We start from the raw sequence: 27,181 nt of genomic DNA on the forward strand, positions 1-27,181 counted from the left end.
CCAGGCTAGAGTGCAGTGGCGAGATCTTGGCTCACTGCAATCTCTGCCTCCCCGGTTCAAACGATTCTCCTGCCTCAGCCTCCTGAATAGCTGGGATTACAGGCACCTGCCACCATGCCCAGCTAATTTTTTCTTTTTATTGTATTTTTAATGGAGATGGGATTTCACCATGTTGACCATGCTGGTCTTGAACTCCTGATCTCAAATGATCTGCCCGCCTCGGCGTCCCAAAGTGCTGGAATTACAGGCATGAGCCACCGCACCTGGCCTGTACTCATTTATATTAAAAAAAAAATGGAAGAAAAAACCAAACCAAGAAAACAGAAAGCAATCAGACTTATGGGGTGTGAGAGGACAAGGATTGAAGCTGATTTTCTCTGAATTTGCTTTGTAGATTTGACTTTATTATGTAAATATTCAACGTAATTATGGAACAAAATTAAATTAAAAAATCAATCCCTAAAAATCAAAACCACAATGAAGCAAATGAACCTAATAGAGTATTGAGCTGTGGCAAAATTACAGAGAGAAATGACTTCAGAAGACTTAGCAGTGCGATGTGAAGTCCATCCCTAGAGGGATATACCTTAGGAACAAGAAGAACGGCAATAATCGGAAACTATGTTGAGTAATCAGAGTGTGGATATGACTATTCTGAAACTGTTGTGTATGTTTGTGGGGATAATGTAGGTGGGTAAAATGCTGGTATTATAGGAACTGGATTTTCAGTATGGACAAAAGAGATATAGACAAAAGACCAATGAGATTATTAGTCTGTTATCATGAAATGGAATTGAAAGTGTGAGTATCTATAGTATCTTAAAAAATAAAGTATTGTTTAGCTAGCCGTTAACAGGGCCTAGAAACAACAACCATTTCTGGAATAAATGCACTGCAAGTGCTGAAACTGTGATCTACAACTATCATTTCTCTCTAAAAGCAACAAGAGCCCCTTGAAGAAATGGCCGGTGCCTGGCACAGTGAGGGGAATGTATATATAATAGTTTGGAACACCTTGTTATACCAAATTGCAAGGAAGCCATCAGAGACTACTGGGGCCACATCAAGAGGGCTCACCGTCAAGTTGAAGAGGTCAATGATGGGTCCATTTGTACCACTGAATTGGCAGTACCCAGTACCATTCAAGAAGCATAATCATGGTAATAGATTGAAATATGTCAGATTTGTATTAAAAAAAATCCTTAGTTATCTAATAGTACTACCAAACCCAAAACAAAACAGAAAGATGTCCCCCTCCAACCCAAGCTCATCTATTACCTGAGAAGACAATAAGGAATCCATTTATTATTTATTTTTTCTGTTTTTTAGAAACAGAGATGGGGGGGAGTCTCACTATATTGCCTTGGCTGGTCTTGAACTCCTGGCCTCAAGCAAGTCTCTGCCTCAGCCTCCCAAAGTGTTGGGATTACAGGTGTGATACACCACGCCCAGCCAGAACCAATTCATTATATGAAAAATTGGTAAATAAGGGAAAAGAATTGAACACTTACCCTGCTTTTCCTAGATAAACTGAAACTTCAGGTAGCCAAAAAGTTGATAAAGGGAAAATTCTTGTTTTTTGAAAGCATTTCAGTTACTAAGTCAAGAAGAAATTATAATATTTGCCTATCCCCATATTATAACCCTTATTGAAATGATAGCTCATAGATGACTGTCAGTGGCTGACCTCACAGAGACAGCCGGACTTTGTGCCTTCTGATCAAAATACATAATGCCATCTAGGAAGTAAAATATTTCTTTTCTTCTCGTTTTTTTTTTGAGACAGTCTCGCTCTGTCGCCCAGGCTGGAGTGCAATGGTGTGATCTCTGTTCACTGCAACCCCTGCCTCCCAGGTTCAGGCAATTCTTCTGCCTCAGCCTCCTGAGTAGCTGAGATTACAGGTATGTACCACTACACCTGGCTAATTTTTTTTTTTTTTTTGAGACGGAGTCTCACTCTGTTGCCCAGGCTGGGGTACAGTAGCACGATCTCAGCTCACTGCAAGCTCCGCCCCCTGGGTTCATGCCATTCTCCTGCCTCAGCCTCCCGAGTTGCTGGGACTACAGGCGCCTGCCACCGCGCCTGGCTAATTTTTTTTTGTATTTTTAGTAGAGACGGGGTTTCACCATGTTAGCCAGGATGGTCTCAATCTCCTGACCTCATGATCCACCCACCTCGGCCTCCCAAAGTGCTGGAATTACAGGCGTGAGCTATCACACCCAGAAGTAAAATATTTCGCATAACAAAAAATCAAACCTGAATCAGATTAACCTCTAGCTTTAAGTTTCAATTCACTGTAACTATAGTGTTTAGAGGAATGCATTGAATGACCCCACAGGGATGCAATCAGCGAAATCCAGACAGTGGAAAATTCTGTTGGACAAATGACTAAATTTCTTCCCAAATAAATTACAATAAAGAGAGAGGGAGAGAGAAAGAAAGAATCTGTAGATCAACTGAGACCTAAAAAAACCCCTCAAGTGACTGCAGTTGTGTGAACTTCATTTAGATCCTGAAGCAAATAAAACCACGAGTAACAGAAATTATGCGGCAATCAAGGGAATTTGAAGGCTGACTGGATATCTGATGATATTACAGGGCCTGCTGATATTTTTAGCCATCATAATGATAATGTGGTTACTGTGGTTTTGTTTTAAATAGAGACCTCATCTATACTATTTCTTTCCAGAAACATTCATGGATGAACTGATACAATGCCTGGGATTTGCTTCAAAATGTTCCAGGGGAGAGGCAGAGGGTCAGGGCAGAGATGGAACATACCTGGCTGTGAGTTGGGCGTTGTTAAAGCTGGGAATGGGGCTATAGGCGTTCACTGCAGTCTTTTTTTTTTTTTTTTTTTTTTTGAGACAGAGTCTCGCTCTGTCGCCCAGGCTGGAGTGCAGTGGCCGGATCTCAGCTCACTGCAAGCTCTGCCTCCCGGGTTTATGCCATTCTCCTGCCTCAGCCTCCCGAGTAGCTGGGACTACAGGCGCCCGCCACCTCGCCCAGCTAGCTTTCTGTATTTTTTAGTAGAGACGGGGTTTCACCGTGTTAGCCAGGATGGTCTCGATCTCCTGACCTTGTGATCCGCCCGCCTTGGCCTCCCAAAGTGCTGGGATTACAGGCTTGAGCCACTGCGCCTGGCCTCACTGCAGTCTTTCCTCTATTTGGGTGGATGTTCAAAAATTTTCACAATTAAAACGGGGGCAGCTGGGTACGGTGGCTCATGTCTGTAATCCCAGCACTCTGGGAGGCCAAGGTGGGTGGATCATTTGAGGTCAGGAGTTCAAGACCAGCCTGGCCAACGTGGTGAAACCCTGTGTCTACTGAAAATACAAAAATTATCCAGGCATGGTGGCGTATGCCTGTAGTCCCAGCTACTCGGGAGGCTGAAGTAAGAGAATCGCTTGAGCCCAGGAGGCAGAGGTTGTAGTGAGCCAAGACTGCGCCACTGCACTCCAACCTGGGTGACAGAGCAAGACTCTGTCTTAAAAAAATAAATAAATAAATAACTGAGTGTGGTGGTACATGCCTGTAATCCCAGCTACTCGGGAGGCTGAGGCACAAGAATCGCTTGAACCCAGGAGGCAGAGGTTGTGGTGAGCTGAGATGATGTCATCACGTTCCAGCCTGGGCAACAAGAGCGAAACTCCATCTCAAAAAAAAATAAAATAAAATAAATAAAGAAAGAAGAAAACCAAAAGGGGAAAAATATTCATTCTCACTGGAGGTATACAAGGGACAAACACTGCTTTTTTCTCCTTGTGATATGCTGAAGGCTAAAGAAGCAGAGGAAAAATAATACCTGTTTTTATTCATTGGTATTGAAAATGTTATCTACAATTAAAAATAACACATTCTCTCTCTTTCTGTCTTTCTGTCTCTGTCTTTCTTTTTTTGACACAGGGTCTCGCTCTGTCACTCGGGCTGGAGTGCAATGGCGTGGTTTCACCTCACTGCAGCCTTGAATCCTGGTCTCAAACAATCCTCCCATCTTAGCCTCCTGAGTAGCTGTGATCACAGGCACTCAATACCATACCTGACTAACTTTTTGTGTGTGTAAAGATGGGGTCTTGCCATGTTGCCCAGGCTGGTCTCAAACTCCTGGGCTCAAGGGATCCCCCTGCCTTGGCCTCCCAAAGTTTTGGGATTACAGGCGTGAGCCACGGTGCCCAGCCCGATATTTTCTTTTTAATGTAAGGAAAAGTGAAGGCTCCGGTTTGAATCTGAGCTTTGCATTGACCTTGTCACTGTGTTTGACCTTGAACAAGGAACTTCCCTCTGGTGCCTCAGTTTCTTCCTCTGTAAAATGGTGTGATGATAATATTCCTTTTTTTTTTTTTTTTTCTTGAGACGGAGTCTAGCTCTGTCTCCCAGGCTGGAGCGCAGTGTCATGATCTCAGCTCACTGCAACCTCTGCCTCTTGGGTTCAAGCGATTCTCCTGCCTCAGTCTCCTATGTCTGCAGCTGGGATTAGAGATGTCTGCCATCACACCTGGCTAATTTTTGTACTTTCAGTAGAGACGAGGTTTCACCATATTGGCAGACTGTTTTCAAACTCCTGACCCCAAGTGATCTGCCTGCCTCAGCCTCCCAAAATGCTAGGATTCCAGGTGTGAGCCACGCGCCCGGCCGATAATGCTGCTTCTTAGAGTCCCTGTGCTGCTTGCAAGAAAGATAAATGTGAGCGCAGCATTTAGTGTACTGCCTGGCCCAGAGAAAGTGCCCCATAAGTGTGAGCCCTTCTTATTGCTCCACCAATTCCTGTGCTCAAAACATCTGGGCAATTCACTCCCGCTGACCTTTATCGAGTAGCTACTGAGGGCTGGGCACTGACTGGACCTGGGAATTCAGTGGCCTCTGCCGCCTCCTCTTGCTCCGGGTCACCACGGGCCACTGCCCTAGTTGTGCTGGCCTTCCTGGCCCTCGGGGGAGCTGTTTGCCTTAAAAGTTTGTAGCTCAGCTCTCCCATATGTAGAATAAAACTCGTGCTTAGAATTGGCAGCAAGAAGTTAATTGTTCCCAGTTCAGCTCCTCCGCTCTTCAGCAATGCCGGCCTCTCCTTCCTTCCCCTGCCTCTCCCCAGGGTCCCAATTAGGAGAGTTTTCCAGCAGTGAGTGCTCCAAGCATTCAGCTGCTGCCCCCTGCCCTGCGAAGCTCTGCTCGGCCTTGGGTTCACTGCCTTCCCGGGACCGAGAGGCCCAAGGCCAGAGCGAAGCTGGGTCAGATCCAGTTCTGGACCATCCCTCCTTTGTTTGCTTGCAACACTAGCAGAAATTCCTCTTCATGATTTCATCCCAGTCCCTTCTTGTCCAGCCTCCCCCACCTTGGAGGAAGAACCGCTAAGGCAGCGAGTCCTAGAATTAATCTCAGTTGCGGCAAGCACGATGCAGAGGGCTGCGGGAACCTTCGGGATGTGTCAGCGGTCACCTCGAGGTCATGTGTTCCCTGGGCTGAAGCTCAGGGCCTGCAGTGCTCTCCTCTTCACAGCTGGTCTCCCCTCAAATGCTCTGCCTCCTCTCCCACATCTGGAGGGAGTGGAAGGCATCCTTCCATCTGCTCCACATTGCTGGGGGCAGGTCCTACCCCTTTAAAACATAGTGTGGCTCCCCCACGCTGTGCTGTGTCTTCAGTCCTTCATGGGGAGGACAGGCACAGGGCCTACGTGGAATGACACGAGAGAACCAGGCCTGGGCTCTGAGGTCTGTATTCCAGGATGGGATGACTGAGAGGTCCTGACTTTTAGCACAGTTAGAAGGAGAGCAAATGTACTACTACTACTATTACTACTGCTATTTTTTTTTGTTTTTTTGTTTGTTTGTCAGAGTCTCGCTGGAGTGCAGTGGCACAATCTCAGCTCATCGCAACCTCTGCCTCCCAGGTTCAAGTAATTACCCTGCCTCACAGTCTCCTGAATAGCTGGGACTACAGGCACGCGCCACCATGCCCAGTTAATTTTTGTATATATATGTATTTTTTTTTTTTTTAGTAGAGATGGGATTTCACCATGTTGGCCAGGCTGGTCTTGAATTCCCAACCTCAGGTAATCCACCTGCCTTGGACTCCCAAAGTGCTAGGATTATAGGCATGAGCCACCACGCCTGGTCTACTGCTATTATTACTATTATTATTTGTTATGGGCTGAGTTGTGTCTGCAAAATCTGCATGTTTAAATTCTAATCCCCAGCACCCCAAAATCTGACTGTATTTGGAGACAGAATTGTTAAAGAGGTAGTTAAATGAGGTCCTTAGTGTGGGCCCTAATCCAGTGTGACTGACTGGGGTCCCTATAAGAAGAGGACATTTACGCCAGACTCGGTGGCTCATGCCCGTAATCCCAGCACTCTGGGAGGCTGAGGCGGGTGAATTACTTGAGGTTGGGAGTCTGGGACCAGCCTGTCCAACATAGCGAAACCCCATCTCTATTAAAAATACAAAAAAAAATTAGCTGGACATGGTGGCGCATGCCTGTAGTCCCAGCTACTCGGGAGGCCAAGGCAAGAGAATTGCTTGAACCTGGGAGGCGGAGGTTGCAGTGAGCCAATATCTCTTTGGACACAGACACAGAGTGAAGACAGACACCTAGAAGTCAAGGAGAGAGGCCTCAGAGGAAACCAACCCTGCCCACACCGTAATCTCGTACTCCTACCCCCCAGAACCGTGCAAAAGTAAATTTCTGTCGTTTAAGCCAGGGTTCCCCAATCTCCCACTGACCACCAGGTACCAGTCTGTGGTCTGTTGGGAACCAGTCTGCACAGCAGGAAGTGAGCAGCAGGCAAGAAAGTGAAGCTTCATCTGTACTTACAGCTGCTCCCCAGTGCTCACATTACCACCTAAACTCCACCTCCCGTCAGTGGCAGCATTCGATTCTCATAGGAGCGTGAACCCTACTGTGAACTGCGGATGTGAGGGATCTAGGCTGCGTACTCCTTATGAGAATCTAATGCCTAATGATCTGTCACTGTCTCCTATCACCCCCAGATGGGACCATCTAGTGGTGGGAAAACAAGCTCAGGGCTCCCACGGATTCTACATTGTGGTGAGTTGTACAGTTATTTCATTATATATTACAATGTGATAGTAATAGAAATAAAGTTCACAATAATGTCATGTGCTTGAATCATCCCGAAACCATCCCTCCCCCCTCCCCAGTCCGTGGAAAAATTGTCTTCCATGAAACTGGTCCCTGGTGCCAAAAAGGTTGAGGACTGTTGCTTTAAGCAATCCAGTCTGTGGTACTTGGTTACAGCAGCCCAAATGCATTTCTACGACTACTAAAATCACTTTCCGAGTGCTTATCATGTGTTTGTCATTGTGCTGAACAAATTAGAAATATTATCTCACTTAATCCTCACACAACTCCAAGGAGCGGATATTATTATCATCTTCATTTGCAAATGAGAAAACTGAGTTTATTTTAGTTATTCAGCCGTGCGAGCAGTGCACAGAGTAGCTGCTCAATAAATATTGATCGAAGGACGGAAGCTGAGACATGTTAAAGAACACGTGCAGGTCGCCAGCAAGAGGCAGAGCTGGGACTTTAACCCAAGTCTGTCTGAGTCCTAATCCTGTGCCCTTAACCACACACTACCTGGAGTCGAGCGCAGCCTGGGGATATGTTCGAGCGTGAAGCCCACAAGAGCCCTGGTAAGAAGTGAATGGTGGATTTTTCTCATGGGGCCATGGCTACACCAGGTGTTTCTTTTTCTTTATTTTTTTCTCTCTTTTTTTTTTGAGATGGAGTTTCGTTCTGTTGCCCGGGCTGGAGTACAATGGCTGCAATCTTGGCTCACTGCAATCTCTGCCTCCCAGATTCAAGTGATTCTCCTGCCTCAGCCTCCCGAGTAGCTGGGATTACAGGCGCCCCTGCCACCACGCCCAACTAATTTTTGTATTTTTAGTAGAGATGGAGTTTCACCATGTTGGCCAGGCTGGTCTTGAACTCCTGACCTCAGGTGAGCTGCCTGCCTCGGCCTCCCAAAGTGCTGGGATTACAGACGTGAGCCACTGTGCCTGGCCCCTACACCAGGTGTTTCTGAGCCTGAAATAACCTCGGTTTTGTGTGTAACCCAGTCTCGCTGGGAAGGACCGCGGCACTGAGTGTCAGTCAGGGCAGTGTCTCCACTTCCTATGGCCCGCATGTAGCCTTGTGGAAGGCCTGGAGCTCTTTTCCTCTAATGTGTGTCCCTAGCTTGACTCGAGCCAACGACTTCAGAAACAGAAGGGGAATTTCCTCTTGCCCACTCTGTCCCCTCTCCCAACCTCCCCCAGAAGACCTTAGGGCCTCCTCTTGGGTGAGGAGGGGCTGCATGTACCTTGTAGCCCTGGTTGATGCCATTGATGAACTGGGGGCTGGGGGCGTTCCAGGTGAAGCGGATGGTCGTGGAATTGGTGGCTTCTGCGTGCACATTGCCCGGAGGGACTGTGGGAACTAGAGGAGATGAGAGAACAGGGTGGGGTGGAGGGGGCCCAGTCAGTCTCTCTTGCTCAGTTCAGTAGAGAAAATGCAGGGGTGGGGGCTATAGCCTCTGCCTTGCACCCCCCTACTCCACCCCCACTCCTCCTTCGCTGTGTAGACTTAAGAGGCCTTCACAGTCTCTGTGGATTAGTTTGCGTTTAATAAAACTTGCCTGACCCACCTCACAGGGTACTGGTAAATAAAAGGGGTGCGGATGAAAAATGCTCTGGCCTGGCTTTCAGGTGGAATGCTAAAATTAAGCTGTTTCATGATCTACTGAACATGAAATTCACAGAAGGTCCTTGTATGCCTGGAGCCTCTGCCCTTCACCATGTCCAAGCCAGCCTCCTCTTCCTCTTCCCCTCAGTCCTCCCACCCTGTGGGGTAGCTTGGCCTGGGGTGGTGATTCCAGTCCCAGAGTGCAATAGCGGGGGCCTGGTGAGAACAGGCCACACAGCCAAGGCTCTCAGGCCTGGACAGGCACAGTACCCAACAGGCGTGGGACTGGTAGATGGGGAAGCACCTGATCCTCTGAGGCCATAGTCTCTTTTCATTTCCTTTCACTTTTTTTTTTTTTTTTTTTTGAGACAGAGTCTCACTTTGTCACCTAGGCTGAAGCGCAGTGGCATGATCTCAGCTCTTTGCAGCCTTAACTTCCCCAGGCTCAAGCAATCCTCCCGCCTCAGCCTCCCAAGTAGCTGGGACCACAGGCATGTACCACCACACCCAGCTAGTTCTGCTCATTTTTTGTAGAGACAGGGTCTCACTATGTTGGCTAGGTTAGCCTCAAACTCCTGGACCCAAGCGATCCACCTGCCACAGCCTCCTGAGTAGCTGTGCCACCACAGCATGTAGCATGCCACCACACCCAGCTAATTGTTTTCACTTTTGGTAGTGACGGAGTCTCCCTATGTTGCCCAGGCTGGTTTAAAACTCCTGGGCTTGAGCAGTCCTCCCGTCTTGACCTCTCAAAGTGCTAGGATTAAACACATGAGCCACTGCGTCTGGTCTGAGGCCACAGTCTCTACCTACCTCCCTGCAGCGTCCACTCGGTGACTTTACTGCTGTAGACGCCCAGCCCAGCGCTGTTGTAAGCAGCCACCTCGATCTCATAGTTGGTCCAAATGATGAGGTCCTCCAGCAGCAGGTTGTTTACATCAGCATCCGTGATGTTCTTAAACTGGTACCCCACGGGCAGCCCGGCCAGGCAGTACCTGAGGGGAAGAGGCGAGGCACAGTGGAGTCAAAGTCAGCTTGCTTGGCCTCATGCCCAGGAAATTGTCTGGAGCAGTGCCGTCCAATAGGACTTCCGGTGGTGGCGGAAGTGCTCTGCATCTGTGCTGTCCGACAGGGTGCCTGCCAGCACATGCAGCTGCTGAGCACTTGAAATGTGGTTAGTGCAACCGAGGAAATGAATTCAATTTTTTTTTTTTTTTTTTGAGACGGAGTCTTGTTCTGTCACCCAGGCTGGAGTGCAGTGGCGTGATCTCGGCTCACTGCAACCTCTGCCTCCCAGATTCAAGTAATTCTCCTGCCTCAGCCTCCCGAGTAGCTGGGATTACAGGCATGTGCCACCACATCTGCTAATTTTTGTATTTTTAGTAGAGACGGGGTTTCACCATGTTGGCCAGGATGGTCCCAAACTCCTGACCTCAGGTGATCTGCCTACCAAAGTGCTGGGGTTACAGGCCTGAGCCCTGGCCTGAATTAGAATTTGATTTAGTTTTGCTTATAGTTGACCCTTGAACAACACAGGTTGGAACTGTGCAGGTTCATATATACACAGAGTTTGTTGTTGTTGTTGTTGTTGTTGTTTTTTGAGATGGAATCTCGTTCTGTCACCCAGGCTGGAGTGCTATGGCACGATCTTGGCTCACTGCAACCTCCATCTACTGGGTTCAAGCAATTCTCCTGCCTCAGCCTCCCGAGTAGCTGGGACTACAGGCATGCACTCCCATGCCTGGCTTATTTTTTGTATTTTTAGTAGAGACGGGGTTTCATCATGCTGGCCAGGCTAGTCTCAAACTCCTGACCTCATGATCCACTCATCTTGGCCTCCCAAAGAGCTGGGATTACAGGTGTCAGCCACCATGCCCAGCTACACAAAGTTTTAAAAATAAACATATCAGAAAAAGTTTTAGAGATTTGTGACAATTTGAAAAAACTCGCAGATGAACCACATAGCCTAGAAATATTGAAAAAATTAAGAAAAAGTTATATCATAAATGCATAAAAATATATGTGTTAATCGACTGTTTTGTTATAGGTGTGGCTTCTGGCCAGTAGTAGGCTATTAGTATTTAAGTTTTTGGGGAGTCAAAAATTATATGTGGATTGGGCTGGGCATGGGGGCTCGTGCCTATAATCCCAGCATTTTGGGAGGCCCAGGCGGGTGGATCACTCAAGGTCAGGAGTCCGAGACCAGCCTGACCAAAAAGGTGAAATCCTGTCTCTACTAAAAATAAAAAATTAACCAGATGTGGTGGCCCACACCTGTAGTCCCAGCTACTCGGGAGGCTGAGGCAGGAGGATCACTTGAGCCCAGGAGGTGGAGGTTGCAGTGAGCTGAGATTACGCCACTGCACTCCAGCGGGTGACAGTGAGACTCCATCTCAAAAAAAAAAAGATAAAAGAAAAAAGAAAAAATTAGCCAGGCGTGATAGTGGGCAACTCTAATCCCAGCTACTCGGGAGGCTGAGGTAGAAGAATTGCTTGAAACTGGGAGGCAGAGGTTGCATGCAGTGAGCTGAGATTGAGCCACTGCACACCAGCCTGGGCAATGGAGTGAGACCCTGTCTCAAAAAAAAAAAAAAAATTATACATGGATTATCAACTGTGTGGGGGTCAGTACCCCTAGCCCCCACATTGTTCAAGGGTCGACTGTAGTTTACGTAGCCAGAGCTGACTAATCGTTACCTTACTGGGTAGCAGAGGTCTAGGAGATGTGTCTGGACTATTCTTTTTGAGGGGGGAGGATTGCTAATTAGGGGCACTGAGAGGTCACAGGGCAGATCTCACAGGTCTCAGCCTTTGAGGGGTCATGGACAGGACAGCTGTCCCTGAAGCCTGGGCTCAGTTTCTTTCCCTCTCTAGGATACAGGCTCCCTCTTCTGACAGTTACTTGCCCAGGTGGATGAAATACCCGGGCTACCTACTTGACTCATTTCTACCTCCACTGGCAAAAAGAACTCACGGCACTAAAGAAGTGAATGTGTCCAAGCAAATTCTGGGGGTCAGACACAAAGGATGGATCACTCATTTGAGAAACACAGTGCATATATAATTCAGCATCTAATTATTGGAAAATTAAGGACCTCAAAAGCATGCCAATGCATTACAATGCCCTAAAACACTGCTTCTCTAAACCTCAAGATGCATCAAAGTCATCTAGATGACTTTTTTTTTTTTTTTTTTTTAAGATAGAGTCTCACTGTGTTGCCCAGGCTGGAGTGCAGTGGCGCAATCTCGGCTCACTGCAACCTCCGCCTCCTGGGTTCAAGTGATTCTCCTGCCTCAGCCTCCTGACTAGCTGGGACTACAGGCGTGTGCCACCACGCCCAACTAATTTTTGCATTTTTAGTAGAGACGGGGTTTCACCATGTTGGCCAGGATGGTCTCAATCTCCTGACCCTGTGATCCACCCACCTTGGCCTCCCAAAATGCCAGGATTACAGGCGTGAGCCACCGTGCCCGGCCTGGAAGACTTTTTTAAAAGCAAAGTTTTGTGAGCCTCTCCTTAAAGTTTCTGGTTTGGTAGGTCTTGGAGAAACTTGATAATTTGCATTTCTGACCAGTTCTCAGGTGACGCTGATGCTATGGGTGCTGGGACCACACTTTGAGAACCACTGCCCTTCAGGATTAGTGGAAAACCCACGACAAAATTAACCAATACGGAGCAGTTAAGCCACTGTGAGGGTGTGTACGTGCAGGAATGAGATACACGAAGTTGCGTAGCATTTTGCAGCCAAAATCTAGAATATCAATGAGAGTTCTCAGTAACCTCAAATAACTTATGAATTTGAACTTATGAATGCCACATTTTAGTGACCCTTAATGACTCTCATTTAGGTTAAGTCCCTCAGTCAAATGCAAAGATAAGGGTCCGTATAACTGGGCTTCATTTCCAGTAATAACCAAAGAAAGAACTTTCACTTTTCCATCAATTCTTCGGCCAGCTGGTAGCTGGTTTCTCCACTCACGGGTCAAGAGAATTCTGGCCTGTGATGGAATATTCGCGGCTTCCCAGAGGGTTGCCCCTCGGATAGTTACTTCCTTCTTCTCTTGTCTCCTTGTAGGCCTGTTCCTATGTCAGCCCATACAGACTCCCCTCTCAAGCATTCCTGCTGGTGTCCAGGGGTCTTGCTGCTGGAAGTTCTGCTAGGTGTCTAACCTAAATCCTTCCTATCATTGTGTAGGCACTTCCTGTTGCCTGGTCCTTGCTAGATGGCAAAGGGCCTGCCATAAATTTGCACTGTTTTCCAGTCCACTCCTGATCTTCCCCCATGCCTTTCCCCTTGGGACTGGGCTCCTGTCCCCAGGGTGGACACCCACCTGATGATGTAGCCCTTGAGAATCCCGTTCTGGTGGCTCTCAGGAGGCGGCTGCCACTGGATCATGATGGACTGGTTGGTTCGACCGCTGGCAATGACGTTCTGTGGAGGGGCCGTGGGGGGCTCCTCGGGGAGGGAGACCCTGGATCACAAAACACCAATGCTCTTAGTTTTGGGGTCAAACACAGGAGTTTAATGGGATATGAGGAGGCTGAACCCTGGCCTGCTCTGACACTGGATAATTCTGTACAACTGCTGTGTGCATTTGGGCAAGTCACCTAACCTGAGACATATATATATGTTTGTCTTTTAAAAACTGTAAGGCCAGATGCTGTGGCTCATGCCTGTAATCCCAGCACTTTGGGAGGCTGAGGCAAGAGGATCACTTGAGGGCCAGAGTTCAAGACCAGCCGGGGCAACATGGCAAGACACTGTCTCTACCAAAAAAAAAAAAAAAAAAATCCAGCGTGGTGACTTGCACCTATAAGCCTAAATACCTGGGAGGTTGAGGTGGGAGGATGGCTTGAGCCCAGGAGGTTGAGGCTGCAGTGAGCTGTGTTTGTATCGCTGCACTCCAGCCTGGTAACAGAAAGAACTAATGTACATGTTTTTGGTGCTGTTGAGGGGTGTAAGTTTCAGTTTCCTATTTGTCAAAGAAGCTGCTGTTGGGGCTGATGAGGTCATGAGTGTCCAAGCATTCTAGAAGCAGAAGTGTTGGTCACATCCCAGTGACCAGCTGCTGGTATACTTTAACTAGGCCTCCTCTGCTAGTCAGCTGAGCCCCGGGCGGAAGCAGGGCAGGCATGGCATATGGGGGTGAGAGCCAAGGGCACCCACTCTGCTTCCGGAGCCAAGCACGACAGCATGTCTTTCTCCGGCATTGCTGGGGGACGCTGTGTTCTGCCTAAGTGTACTTTTCACATCACGGACACGTGTCCATTCCAAACAAAAGTCAATTGTTTTTGATCGATGTCTTTCCCTTTTTGTTTATGTTTTTGCTTTTTGATGGATGGCTTTCCTAAGCATGCCGCTCGCTCCCATGTTTTATTTGAGACAGTTTTGCTATTTCGCCGAGGTTGGAGTGCAGTGGCATGATCTCAGCTCACTGCAACCTCCGCCTCCCGAGTACAAGCGATTCTACTTCCTCAGCCTCGAGGGTAGCTGGGATTATAGGTGCCTGCCACCAAGCCTGGCTAATTTTTTTTTTTTTTTTTTGAGTCGGAGTCTCACTCTGTCGCCCAGGCTGGATAGAGTGCAGAGGGGTGATCTCAGCTCACTGCAAGCTCCGCCTCCTGGGTTCACGCCATTCTCCTGCCTCAGCCTCTGGAGTAGCTGGGACTACAGGTGCCCATCACCACGCCTGGCTAATTTTTTTTTTTTGTATTTTTAGTAGAGACGGTGTTTCACTGTATTAACCAGGATGGTCTCAATCTCCTGACCTCGTGATCCGCCCGCTTTGGCCTCCCAAAGTGCTGGGATTACAGGCGTGAGCCACTGCGAGGCCTAGCTAATTTTTATATTTTTAGTAGAGACGGGGTTTCGCCATGTTGGCCAGGCTGGTTTCAAACTCCTGACCTTAGATGATCCACCTGCCTCAGCCTCCCAAAGTGCTGGGATTACAGGCATGAGCCACCATGCCTGGTCTGCTCCCATGTTTTTATAGAGGCTGGGGTAAGAGTGATTTGGCCTTTTTCTTTTTTGTTTTTGAGACAGGGTTTCACGCTTGTCTCCTAGGCTGGAGTGCGGTGGCACGATCTCAGCTCACTGCAAACTCTGCCTCCTGGGTTCCAGCGATTCTCCTGCCTCAGCCTCCTGAGTAGCTGGGATTACAAGCACGTGCTGCCACGCCCAGCTAATTTTTGTATTTTGAGATGGGGTTTTACCATGTTGGCCAGGCTGGTCTCGAACTCCTGACCTCAAGTGATCCGCCCCCACTTGGCCTCCCAAAGTGCTAGGATTACAAGTGTGAGGATTTAGCCTTTTCCTTGGTGACTCAGGGCCGTTAGCATGAAGGCACATGAGGAAGGTGAATCAGTGTGATGTGGTACAGCCGCAGGGAAGGAGAAACTGCAGGGTAGCTGCAGCTTTCAGCCTCTCTGTTGTTGGGATTTTGTATCTCCAGATGGGCTGGGGATGTGTCTGTTCATTCCCCTCTCCAGTGGTCCAAACATGGCATGGCACACAGTAGCTGCTCAGTAAACAGTGAATATGTAAATCCTCCTGTAACCGCTCTCCACATGGGCTGCCACTTGCTACTGCTCCCTCCTGTGAGAGTGTCTTGACGCCAGTGGTGCTATCCTAGTACAAGCCAGAGAGCCGAAGCTTATTGCAACTGTGGCAAAACGACCAGGATTGATTTAAGCCCCAGGCATCTTTTAAAGAGCCAAGTGCACAGCTTTGCACATGTGATTTGTATCATGGTTGTTCTGACCTCTCCCTTGACATCTTTCTTGCTAGAAGTGGCTGCTTGTTCTACAGAGCTGGAGAGGATAGAATTCTCCTTCTACACAGATGGGTATCACTGTGTGATTTTTTTTTTTTTTGAGACGGAGTCTTGCTCTGTCGCCCAGGCTGGAGTGCAGTGGCAGGATCTCAGCTCACTGCAAGCTCCGCCTCCCGGGTTTACACCATTCTCCTGCCTCAGCCTCCCGTGTAGCTGGGACTACAGGTGCCGCCACCATGCCCGGCTAGTTTTTTGTATTTTTTTAGTAGAGACAGGGTTTCACCATGTTAGCCAGGATGGTCTCGATCTCCTGACCTCGTGATCCGCCTGCCTCAGCCCCCCAAAGTGCTGGGATTACAGGCTTGAACCACTGCGCCCGGCCTGTGTGATATTTTTATATGAAGTACCTGCTGTTTTTACTCAATTTCCTTCTGTTTTTTTGAGACAGAGTCTTGCTCTGTCACCCAGGCTGGATCTCGGCTCACTGCAACCTCTGCCTCCCAGATTCAAGCGATTCTCATGCCTCAGCCTCCCAAGTAGCTGGGATTACAGGTGCCCACCACCACGCCCAGATAATTTTCATATTTTCAGTAGAGACGTGGTTTTGCTGTGTTGGCCAGGCTGGTTTCGAACTCCTGACCTTAGGTGATCTGCCTGCCTCAGCCTCCTGACGTGCTGGGATTTCAGGCGTGAGCCACCACGCCCAGCAATTTCCATCATTTTAAAAAAGCTTTGTGGGAACCCTAGCAGGGCCTGGCGTCGTGCAACATGTGGCTATGGAGATCTGTGTAGATACTGTATCTCTCTGGAATTTTGCATCCATTTAACGACCAGAGTAGGATAGTAGCCCATGCAGATGTGGAACGGAAGAAAGTGAGCCTTTGAGCTTGCACAGCTCCCAGTAACCGGGATGACTACATTTGGCTGGTGCTCACCGCGTTCCCCAGCGCCGTACTCACATCACCCCATTTAACCCTTGCAACATCCTGGCGAGGTGCTCACCAGGATTGCACTCTCTTTCTACAGAGGAGGAAGACTAGAGAGGGCCAAGAGAAGCTGAGCCAGAATCTGCCACATGGGTTTCGGCTGCAGCCCCTCCCTGTTGGAGTCTCGGTGACGCCCCTGTAGAGCGCCCGCTGCCCTCACCTCTCGGTGTCTTTGCTGAACTGTCCTTTCCCCACGTCGTTGACGGCACAAAGACGGAACTGGTAGGAGCGTGCAGGAACCAGGCCCTTGACTGTCACTGAGGTAGCTTTGGGGTCCACACTGGCCAGGAGTATAGTCCAGGGGGCATCTGCAGGGACAGTGAGTGGGGCAGAAGTGGGCATCTTGGGTGGGATGGGGCGTGCTTCTTACTCCCCACTCCCAGCAGGGTCCAGCCTCATTGGGGCTGGCAAGAGACAGCCTCCCCAGCTTGGTCCAGGAGTGGCCCGCCATGCCATTTTTCTAGGTCCCATTAGCTCACACGACCCTGGGGGAGGAGAGGATGGGGGGTGCCGGAGCAAAGTAAGGGCTCATGGGAACTGAGATGCCTTCGTCTCCCCCACTACCCCCCACAAATTGATAAGCTCTAGGCAAGCTGTGTTTAAAATGCCATTCAGGCTGGGTATGGTGGCTCACATCTGTAATCCCAGCACTTTGGGAGGCTGAGGTGGGCAGATCACCTGAGGTCAGGAGTTTGAGACCAGCCTGACCAACACGATGAAACCCCATCTCTACTAAAAATACAAAATTAGCTGGGCATGACGATGTATGCCTGTAATCCCAACTACTTGGGAGGCTGAGACAGGAGAATCACCTGAACCTGGGAGGCGGAGGTTGCAGGGAGCTGAGATGGCACCATTGCACTCCAGCCTGGGTGACAAGTGTGAAACTCCATCTCAAAAATAAATAAATAAATACAAATAAATAAAATGCAATTCAAATGAGGCCTGCTAATTTGACTTGGGGAATACATACATAAATAAACAAATAATAAATACTGGCCATTTTCTTTGCAGCTTCTGCTGTGCCAGGCCCTGAGTTAAGCACCTCTTGTGCATCATCTCTTTCAACTGTAACAGGGCCTGACAGGCAGATGCCTGTGTTTTCTTCAGAGATGGGGAAGCTGAGGCTGCCAGAGGGAGGACTCCGCTCAAAGGCCCGGAACTAGGAAGCAGGAGAGCTGGGACCCCAGCCCAGGGCTGACTCCTAAGTCCAAGCTTGGGCAGGGGGTGCTGGAGGTGACCACAGGAACCTTACTGTTCTCCGACATCTCCAGGACGTAGCGGAGCAGGGGGCTGTTGCCGTCAAAGGGCTTGGTCCACGTCAGGTTGATGGCTCGTCTTTCCACGGTGCTGAGAGTGGCCACTGGGTGCTCAGGTGCGTGGGGCAGTTGCCTGGAGGAGAGAGACACATGGTCAGGCATCCCTGTGTGGTCCGCAGGCAGGTGACAGGGGCACTGTAGACACAGGTTGTATGCGCCTTGTGCTTCCGTGATTGCTCATGCTCAGACATAAAATGTGGCCTTCGGGCCATCTACCTGGAGATTTTTCTCTCTGGAATCAGAGCCCTCCGGCTAAAGCCATCCTCATATACCCCAGTTCTTGACAGGGGTCGTAACTGAAAGAAAGGTCTGGAAGGATGCTGGGGGTGTGTCCTGAGCAAAGCTGAACAGTTCATGTCACGTGTGGCCTGGGGATCTGACCAAAGGGACTTGGCTGGCTCTGAGCCTCCCAGTTGCCGTTGCCTGGACCTCCTCTGCCCGGGCCTGGGAGGGCTGCCCTTACCTGACTCGCAGGTGGGCACTGCGAGAGTCGTTGCCCCCCGCTGAGATCACCCGGCAGGTGTACGTGCCGATGTCTCCCGACCACGTCTGTGAGATGTGCAGGGAGCCGTTTCTGTCCAGGCGGATACGGGGATTGCTCTCCACGCCCAGGGTGGCCCCGTCCTTCTCCCAGATGTACCTAAGAGTAAGAAGAACCCGTAAGTACAGAGGGAGAGGAAGGTGCCTCGGGAGTGGGCTCAGCCTGAAGCTTGTCCCGAGAAAATAGCTCCAAAGCTGGGCAGAGGACCATTGCAGGCAACAGCCAGGCAGGACACTGGGATGGGGAAGCAGGACTGTTGAAGGCCAGGCAGCCTGGAAGCCCATCGTTCCTGCGGGGAGGGTGCTGTGTCCGGGAGAGTGAACACAGTCAGTCATTATCAGTCTTTATACCTTCAGTTCAGGTCGGTCAAAGCGTTGTTGCTTCTGGCCAGAAGCGACTGCAAAACACCCAGTGAAAGGTATTCTTCTGAAGAGGTTAAAAGATTACAGCTGGAAAAAGGAATTCAAGTTTCCGCGTAGACTACATTTTGGAATTAGTTTTACGAGGGGAATCATGATATCAATGCATCAGTGTGACAAATTGACTTTAGTGTCCAAAAAATCACTTTAGCTTCGGTCAGTCAATACAAACGGGGCTTGAGAAATTACACACGCACCAGTGCCTGACAATAAAAAAAATCTTCTCTGGATTTGTTCTTGAGGAAATAGAACCATTATCATTGTCATCCACATGCAGGGAGTGCCAGCCCTGGGGGGCAGGATGCCATGCAGTGACCCCAGGGAAGGTTGGCCTTGGTTCTCAGCAGAAGTGTGAGGAACCTGGTGGTGGCTGAGGTGCCTTGCAAATAGCCCCGGTCAACTGGGGTACAGGGTGGGGGCCTGAGCTGCTGGCTCCCAGGACTATCTGGGTTTACGGAATGTCAGATAACTACGGAGAATGAATGTATAATATTTTTAACCTAAGTTTCAAAAGCTGAAACAGGCTGGGTGTGGTGGCTCACACAGGTAATCCCAGCACTTTGGGAGGCCAAGGTGGGTGGATCACCTGAGGTCAGGAGTTTGAGACCGGTCTGGCCAACATGGCAAAACCCTGTCTCTACTAAAAATACAGAAATTTGCCGGGCGTGGTGGCCACTGCTTGTAATCGCAGCTACTCTTGAGACTGAGGCACGAGAATCACCTGAACCCAGGAAGTGGAGGTTCCAGGGAGCTGAGATGGTGCCACTGAACTCCAGCCTGGGCGACACAGCAAAACTCCGTCTCAAAAAAACCAAAAAAAGCCCCCACAAAAAACAGAAGCAGAACTAACAGAAAAGTAAAAAGTACAGGTAAGAAAGAAAAAAAGAAAGGAAAAGAAAAAGAAAACTCAAAAGTTTTCCGATAATGGGGAACCACGATTAACATTTGAGTGCGTGCCTATCTTCCAGACCCTCCTTCCCTGCCCGGACAGGCAGTGCACGGCAGCGCTGCTACACTCAGGAGTCAGACTCTCAGGCCAAAGGCTGGCTTTGCTACTTTCCAGCTTTGTGATTTTGGGTGAGCTCATTTATTAATGAATTTATTTATTTTAGACAGAGTCTGGCTCTGTCGCCCAGGCTGGAGTGCCGTGGTGCAGTCTTGACTCACTGCAACATCCACCTCCCAGGCTCAAGTGATTTTCGTGCCTCAGCCTCCCAAGTTGCTAGGACTACAGGCAAGCACTACCACGCCCAGCGAATTTTTGTATTTTTAGTAGAGATGGGGTTTCACCTTGTTGGCCAGGCTGGACTCTAACTCCTGACCTCAAGTGATCCACCTGCCTCAGCCTCCCAAAGTGCTGGGATTACAGGCGTGAGCCACTGTGCCTGGCCTTGGGTGAGTTTATTTAACCTTACTGGGCCTCAGTTTCCTCACCTGTAATATGAGGAAACTAACACCACCGACCTCACTGCACTGCTGTGAGGATTGTACGAGCTGATATAAAATAGAGTAGTGCCTGAACCATGGCAAGCGGTCAGTAAAAGTTAGCCATCGTTATACATTTTAAATGATACAGTATATTTACATGAATGGTATATAGCAATCTATTCAGCCATCCTGTTTTTATTTTTTATTTTCTTTTATTCTTTTTGAGACACAGTCTCAGTCTGTCACCCAGGCTGGAGTACAGTGGCATGATCTTGGCTCACTGCAACCTCCGCCTCCTGGGTTCAAGTGATTCTCCTGCCTCAGCCTCCTTGGTAGCTGTGATTAAAGGCCTGTGCCACCACGCTGGGCTAAGTTTTTTTTTTATTTTTATTTTTAGTAGAGACGGGGTTTCTCCATGTTGGCCGGGCTGGCCTCCAACTCCTGACCTCAAGTGACCCACCCACCTCAGCCTCCCAAAGTGCTGGGATTACAGGCTTGAGCCACAATGCTTGGCCAGTCATCCTGTTTTTAAAGCTGCTTTTTGACTCAATAAAAATATCATAAACTCTTTTTGATGTGACATTTCCACACCATGATTTTTTATTGGATGCACAATGTTTCAGTACAGCTGCTTTGTAATTTAGCCGATCCCATAATGTTGGACATCCAGTTTAGCTCCTTGTTTTCCAATATTATAGTTAAAGCTGTGGTCCTTACGGCAAAATGTTTACAACCGTTCCAAATCACTTCCTCAAGGACAAATTCTCAGCAGTGAAATTGTTGAGTTAATTTTTAAGGCTTATACCTATTTACAAATCAACAACAGTAATCACCTTCAAATTCATCTCTTTATTTAGAAAGGACTTGCCAGCAGCACTCACAGGATGGGCAGAATTTTACTTAAATGCAAATTCAGTTGCAGAGAGTAATTCCCATGTAGGAAATAGCCTATGGCAAACACACATTCTTTGCTTCAGAATGTGGTGCTTTAGGAAGCAGAGATCATTGCCGGTGAAGTATTTGTGCCAAAACAACTGAACGTGAATCTAATTAGCAGTTACTGCAATCAAATTAGAAATACAGGGGATAGAAAAACAGGTTCACAACACTGTGAGAAAGCAGCCAGGCAAATCCAGGATGTTGAATATTCCATAGCAAGATCAACAAACTGTGGCCTGCTGCCTGTTTGTGTAAATAAAGTTTTATTAGAACACAGACATGCCCATCTGTTTATGTAGTGCCTGTTTATATATGGCTGCTTTAGCACTATAAACAGAGTTGAGTAGTCATGACAAGACCATATGGCTCTCGTAAAGCCTAAATGTTTACTTTTTGGTCCTTTACAGCAAAGATTGCTGACCTCTGTCTTCTAGAACCTGGTTTCCCCAACAAATCAATTATGTGAAAACAAAACAAAACAAAAAGACAAAAATAAAAAAGAAGACTTTTCAACAAATGGTGCTGGAAAACCTTGACATCCACATGCAAAAAAAAAGAAAAAAGAAAAAAGAAAAAAGTCTAGACACAGATCTTACACCCTTCACAAAAATTAACTCAAATTGGATCCCAGACCTAAATGTGAAATGCAAAGCTATAAAACTCCTAGAAGATAATACAGGGGAACATCTAGATGACCTTGGGTTTGACAATGACTTTTAAAATACGACACCCAAAGCACCATCCATGAAGGAAAGAACAGATAAGCTGGATTTCATTAAATTAAACTTTGCTGCTCTTCGATAGACACTTTCAAGAGAATAAAAAGAGAAGCCACACACTAGAAGAAAATATTTGTAAACGATATCTCTTTTTTTTTTTTTGAGACGGAGTCTCGCTCTGTCGCCCAGGCTGGAGTGCAGTGGCACGATCTCCGCTCACTGCAAGCTCCGCCTCCTGGCTTCAAGCCATTCTCCTGCCTCAGCCTCCCAAGTAGCTGGGACTACAGGTGCCCACAACCATGCTCAGCTAATTTTTTTTTTTTCTTTTTAGTAGAGATGGGGTTTCACCGTGTTAGCCAGGATGGTCTCGATCTCCTGACCTCGTGATCAGCCCGCCTCGGCCTCCCAAAGTGTTGGGATTATAGGCGTGAGCCACTGCGCCCAGCCTGTAAACGATATCTCTGATAAAGCACTGCTATCCAAAATCTACAAAGAACTCTTAAAACTGGGCAATAAGAAAACAATCTGATTAAAAAATAGTCATTGATAGATGCCTCACCAAAGAAGGTACACAGAAGATTAATAAGCAAATGAAAAGATGTTGTACATCATATGTCATTAGGAAAACGCAAATTAAAACAACAATGAGATATCACTGCACAGCTATTAGAATGGTCAAAATCCAGCTGGGCGTGGTGGCTCATGCCTGTAATCCTAGCACATTGGGAGGCTGAGCTAATTTTCTTTTGTATTTTTAGTAGAGACGGGGTTTCACCATGTTGGCCAGGATGGTCTCGATCTCCTGACCTCGTGATCCACCCACCTCGGCCTCCCAAAGTGCTGGGATTACAGGTGTGAGCCATGGCGCCTGGCCAGAAGTGTTTTTTTTTCTAGAACTGTTTTGGAGGTTTTCATGCTGGAAACCTGCACCTGCCCAGGCCCTTACCCCTGCACCTGCTCAGGTCGTCACCCCTGCACCTGGTTCTGCTCTGAGGACGCGTCACTCAGGGTTCAGCGGCACCACTTCAGTCTGATGTGGTTGTTGAGATCCTTTCTATTAGGTTGGTGCAAAAGTAATTGCAGTTTTGACCATTCCTTTCAAAGGCAAAAACCGCAGTTACGTTTGCACCCACCTAATAGTCTGCTTAGGGAACTCTGCTGTGTTTTGCAGATAGAACAGGGTTTTTAATCCTGGTGACACATTAGAATCACCTGGGGAGCTTTTTTAAACTTGCTGAGGTCTGGGTCCCATTCCATCCCCAAGACCTACCTCAAGACGGAGGGCAGAAGGGATGCCCCCGTTCCCCCAGTCCAAGGAAGACAGACTGGGGTTGGAGCTGCTGGGGTGGCCTTGGGCATAGACGTTGCCAATTTTGGGGGGGGACAAAGGGATGATTCTGCTCCCCACCCCCCATCTTGAAAAGATGGTCCTAGATGATTAATTCAATTTAAGGTGAGGACCCCCCTTCAGTAACCTGGAACAGGGATTTCTGTCCTGTAGGTCACTGGAAGGGCCTAGGGTGGGTCTGCAGGTTACTTGGCAAGAGGCCCCCGAATCCCATTATGCATCAGTAATTGTCTAGAAAATGAATACAATGTATGTCTTTCTCAAATATAAGTTGACACTTTTATAAATAAGTCATCTTTATAAAGATGACATTTTTATAAATAAAATCTGATTTAAAGTGTACTGAATTTCAGAATTTCCCTATTAATGAATGCTAAAAGTATAGCTACTACATAATGAATGGGCCCGAGATGCACAGCAGTATTCTATGTGGGTTCTCTCCCAGGACCTTTTTTACAGTTGGTATGTTAATTTTTTAAGAAAAGTCTATTAAACCCAGAAATAAGCATATTCTGGAATCTCTGTCAACAATCTTCTAACTATTAATACATCTACGTAAATTTTTGCATTTGTGCTAGTGTCACGTGATGACTGTCTTAAGTGGTCAACACTTAATGAGGTGTTTCTCAAACTGGGGCCGCCGATATGTTCTCTGAGAATCGGCGTTGGCCAAAGGCCCCGAGCCCCTTGTATCAACCTGGGCTCCCGGAGTCTCTTTTGGTGTGGCTGTACAGACTGTCATAGGCCCAGAGACCACCAGATGGCGCCCCAGGACGCAGCTGCCTCCGGCATGAGGAGGAGGAGGCCATTTCTCCTAGTGCAGGAGCTCCGGCCCCTTCCAGCCTCGATGCCAGTTGCTTTGACAGTGATATTGCTCATAAAATAGAGAAGCAACACGCAAGGAATATTTATTTCTAAGGAAGCAGTTGCATTTCCCTCAGCATTCTGGAGCTCAAGGAAGAGAAGGCAGGGACGATTTCCTCCTGGTTTGAGCTTCCAAAGCCTTGGGGGTGGGGGTAGGGTTTGGTTCGGGTGCTTGGGAGAGGTCCCAGCTTTTATACCTTTCTTGGCTGCCTCCTCCCAGCCCTTTTAGTGGCTTCCACAGCGGGACTGAGTTACCTGGAGGTCAAGTCCTTTGCCAAGGTCCCGGCTTGGCCGTGGCAGATGGTGGGGTGACCTCGGTTTGGATGTCAGTTTCCCTCATGTTGTTCTCTTGCAGGTTCCCCCCAGGGGTCATCTTCTGCCCCACCCCTATAGCTGATCCCATATCCACCTGCCCAGACCCCTCTGCTGCCCATTCAGAGGCCAGAGGGCCAAAGACTTGGGGTAGGCTGGGGGACACTAGCGGTGGTGTCCAGGGCCAGAGACAGCAACTCCCTGCCATCCATGCTCACCAACCCACAAGCCTCTTCCTTTCCCTTCCCTCACCCCCTCTCCCATTCCTCTTACTTCATCTTTCTGCACCCCTTCCTCTTTACCTCCCGCCTTGGAAACTGGCTTAACTCAATTCAGGGTAGCTCAGCTCCCAGGTATTTATTTCATATCCCCTACCTCTCAGCCCTGCACTCAGCTCTGGAAATGCCACTGCCCAGGAGAAGGCATGGCTGTGCAGCTCTTACCTCCCTGGTGTGGACACTCGCCCAGCTACAAGCTATTGCCAGAGGCTCCCCCTCCCCTCTTGCCTGGAGTCAACAGCAGAGCCAGTACCTGACCGTCACTCGGGGGTCGTGGCTCACTCCGCACACCATGGAGGCCTGGGTGCCCTTGATGACACTCTGGTCCTGCGGGGGCTTGGTGATGCGGGTCCGAGCTGAAAGACACAGCAGACACAGCGTGGTGAGAAGGGGTGTGGGGGCCGTGTGGCTGGACTCCGGGTGGATGAAGGGAGACTAGGTGCCATACGGAAGTCCCCAGATGGTTAAAAAGAACAGTGAGCTCCCTGGTACTTTAATTCTCGGAAGCCACATCATAGTGGGGGCTCATTAAATTCTGCCCTCACAAACCATGTATGGGATGGAGAGATCAAACTCTAAGGACGATCAGGGCCCTATTTTCAGCATATCAGTGGTCCAGCCAGAGTAAAAATAGGGATTTCTGATTTCCAGTCTAGTGCTTCACACACTAGGACCCCGGGGCTCAGCCCAGACAAGTGGCCCACAGGCATCCTGGGTGTGGATCCGAAGTTGGAAGTGGCCTGAGAAGCTCTCTTACAGCAGGGGTCCGCTAACTACAGGCTGGGGGCCAAATCCGGCAGGTGGCCTTTTGGCTAAATACACCCTTACTGGAACACAGCCACGCCCATTGGATGACGTATTGTCTGTGGCTGCTTTCTAGATAAAACGGAAGCTAGTTGAGTTGTTGTGACAGAGACCGTCTGGCCCACAAAGCTTACAATATTTATGATCTGGCCCTTTCTTGAAAAAATTTGCCAATTTCTGCCCTAAAATGTATGAAGACAACTCTCCTATAACCTCAGTGTTCTCTCAAGTCGGCCAAGCATAGCATCACTGGCAGAAGCTTTCTAGTCCCTGGCCTCTGAATCACTTTGTCACTGTCCCTCTGATGAGAAGGGCCCTGACTGGGACAGGCACTGGGGGTGGAGACACTGGTGGTGTGAGCCTGTGCCCCACAGCTGTCCTGAGTCCTCAGCACCTACAGAGATGCACACACACACACACCAATGTTTAAAGCCCTGTGGCTCTGCACACTCACCCCAAACGACTAGGTCTGCTGAGGCCTCGTCGACCCCCCGAGAGTTGGTGGCCAGGCAGGTGTAGGTCCCGGCATCGGAGATATGTGTGGGGCTGATGAGAAGGCTGCCCGACTCCAGGGGCGTAAATCGAGGCAGCTGCACGGAGCCACTGGCCAAGATGCGCTCCCCTGAGGGCAAAACAGGGTGGGGGTCAGCCTATAGCCCCCGAGGGCACACCCTGCCCCTCTCCTGCTGTTCCAGAGCAGTGTGGTCTCCTTGCAGGTCCCTGGCTCTGGAAATGCTGGAAGGAATGAGGACAGATGGCGGTGGGGCTGGGGTAGGGGCTGAGAGACCTGGAGAGCTTTCTGGCTTAGGGACAGACATGAGGGCACAGGGTCTCAGAGCAGGCAGCCTAGAGCCCAGGTCCCCTGATGCTCCTGTGCCCGCCACACCACATGCCCTTCACCAGAGAAGGGGGCACAGTTTCCTGATGACGGTGAGCAGCAGCCCAGCACAGCCCTCAGAGGCAGCTGGCACCTGGGTAGGGGGGCTGGGAGGGGGGACAGCTCTGACAAGGTGACGACGGGCGTCCTGCGGCAGGATGCTTCTGGAGAGAGTCACCTTCAAGGGAGTGAAGGGAAGTGACGGGAGCTGCCTGGAGTGGGGGTGGGGTAGAGAGGGACACGGTGTCCCCCAGCAGCAGCTCTGGTCAGGACAGACCTCCTTCTGCAGGGGGACTGAGGGAGCCTGGGGTCCAGCCTGGGAGAGTCCTGGCCAGAGAAAGAGGGGCAGGAAGAGAGAGTGCAAGTACACCTGCAGGAGTGAGCCTGGGAATGCAGGTCTTTGTGACTATGTCTATTTTAAAGAAACGCCCCTCTCTGTATGGAGGGGAATCTCCATGCGTGCAGCCGGGGGTCGTGTGTCCGTTTGTATCTGCGTGCAGGCACAGTGAACTGAGCGTGCTGGGTGGGTGTGCTTATTTCCATGTGTAAGCACGTGCCTAGCTGTGCCCCTATTTTCCCCATAAATGTTTATTGAGTGCCTACCATGTGCCAGACTCTGTTCTAGGTCCTGGGAGATGGCAGTGGACAAAACCGACACCCCTGACTTTGCGGGGAGACGGGCCATGAGCGAGGTGAATAAGCCGATGATCGAGTGTGTGAGAAGGAGGGGAGTGAAGGAGGCAGGGCTGGAGGGGAGGGCTGGGGGCTGGGGCAGGGTGAGTCCTTGGAGGAGGCACCTCTGAGCTGGGGCTTGCTGGTGTGAAGGAGCAACTGTGTTTGTACGTGTGTGTGCACATGTGTATGTACGTGTATGCATGTGTGTGTGCATGTGTGT

The 27,181-nt window shown here is 49.2% G+C and overlaps 1 protein-coding gene and 1 long non-coding RNA gene across 3 annotated transcripts in view; one reads left to right on the forward strand and one right to left on the reverse strand.

Annotated features, from left to right (window-relative positions):
• The window catches only part of SDK2 (sidekick cell adhesion molecule 2), a 314,672-nt gene that overhangs the window by 74,344 nt on the left and 213,147 nt on the right, over nt 1–27,181 (reverse strand). For both annotated transcript variants that reach the window (XM_015120233.3, XM_015120232.3), the window contains exons 11-18: nt 25,864–26,031; nt 24,859–24,961; nt 18,221–18,397; nt 17,694–17,830; nt 16,599–16,746; nt 13,011–13,151; nt 9,492–9,673; nt 8,317–8,432 (exon numbers count right to left, since the gene is read on the reverse strand). In XM_015120233.3, coding sequence (XP_014975719.3) covers nt 8,317–8,432; nt 9,492–9,673; nt 13,011–13,151; nt 16,599–16,746; nt 17,694–17,830; nt 18,221–18,397; nt 24,859–24,961; nt 25,864–26,031 — 1,172 coding nt within the window. The remainder of the gene's footprint in view (nt 1–8,316; nt 8,433–9,491; nt 9,674–13,010; nt 13,152–16,598; nt 16,747–17,693; nt 17,831–18,220; nt 18,398–24,858; nt 24,962–25,863; nt 26,032–27,181) is intronic.
• On the forward strand, nt 19,450–21,627 carry LOC144335910 (uncharacterized). Its single transcript, XR_013407158.1, has 3 exons — nt 19,450–19,586; nt 19,686–19,794; nt 21,492–21,627. It is a non-coding gene; the product is annotated as an uncharacterized LOC144335910 (long non-coding RNA).

The sequence above is a fragment of the Macaca mulatta genome, chromosome 16 (assembly GCF_049350105.2).
Source record: "Macaca mulatta isolate MMU2019108-1 chromosome 16, T2T-MMU8v2.0, whole genome shotgun sequence".
NCBI classification, from domain to species: domain Eukaryota; kingdom Metazoa; phylum Chordata; class Mammalia; order Primates; family Cercopithecidae; genus Macaca; species Macaca mulatta.